Source organism: Austrofundulus limnaeus, unplaced genomic scaffold (genome assembly GCF_001266775.1).
Source record: "Austrofundulus limnaeus strain Quisiro unplaced genomic scaffold, Austrofundulus_limnaeus-1.0 Scaffold1727, whole genome shotgun sequence".
NCBI lineage: Eukaryota > Metazoa > Chordata > Actinopteri > Cyprinodontiformes > Rivulidae > Austrofundulus > Austrofundulus limnaeus.
The window spans coordinates 64865-65798 of NW_013954129.1; the positions used below are offsets into that span (position 1 = coordinate 64865).

Sequence of the window (934 nt, forward strand, 5' to 3'; positions counted from 1 at the left end):
GACAACATGTTGTCCAGCTCAGTTCTAAACTCCGGGTATGACTTGTACGTGCATGGCAGCTCAAGCACAGCTCCACATGTATGTGCCACTACTCTTCGATTTAACCCAGATAACTTGTTGAACATGATTTCTATTTTGTCTTTGCACAGCACTGTGGATCCTGTGCAGAAGCGTAAGAAAGTCTCTAGTTTTCTTTGGTCAATGCTTCTAACATACCTTAAAAGATAGCTAAGGGCTGTCTGCTCCTGTGAGTTTAAGGTTTCACTTGATGGTTGTATCATTTGGGCCACTTTTTTGTTTGTTGCCTTCTTTGATTTGTAAAGCTCAATTATACTTTCTTTGGTGCCAAGTGATGGCACAGCATTGTAAAAACAGGAGTGGAAACTGTCTATTACAAACTTGGGCTCCTGAAGAAGAACTTTATGTGCTATTGTTGAAAGGGAAGCCTGTAAATTTTCTTTAGAAGGCAGACTGTGTGAGCCTATTCTTGAAAACAGGTCAAGTAAGTCTTCCTCTGCATCTTCATCCATGTTGCCTTGAAGAGCTCTGTCTACTGCCACTCGCTCAGGTGCTGAAAGGAACTTACTGAATGACATCATCAGCAGTTCTGTGTCCACTGAGTTGACTCCCTGAAAGCAGGCAAGAATAAATGCAGGAGACAGTTGGATTGGTATAATGTTGTGGTCCAAGTATCCTTTTAACCAAACTCTTCCAACCGCTTGCCAGTGCTTTTCAGTGAAGTCTGGTCGAAGCCTCGGCACTCGTTCATCCTCCCCCTCACACTGCTCTAAAAAATGTTCCCAGAAAGCTGAGTACACTTCTCTTGACACACCATCGCTGTCAAAGGCTTTTTCATTTGTCAGTTCCATTTTTAGCTGGACTGACATAACTGTTGGTTCCATAAAAATGTTTATGACATCACTAACAACATTGA

At 42.3% G+C, this 934-nt stretch overlaps 1 protein-coding gene across 1 annotated transcript in view; it reads right to left on the bottom strand.

The window, feature by feature from the left end:
- The window catches only part of LOC106536203 (uncharacterized), a gene marked incomplete at its 3' end in the record, with an annotated part of 2668 nt that continues 1734 nt past the window's right edge, over nucleotides 1-934 (bottom strand). The window contains 1 exon segment of the mRNA XM_014033411.1: nucleotides 1-934. Coding sequence (XP_013888865.1) covers nucleotides 1-934 — 934 coding nt within the window.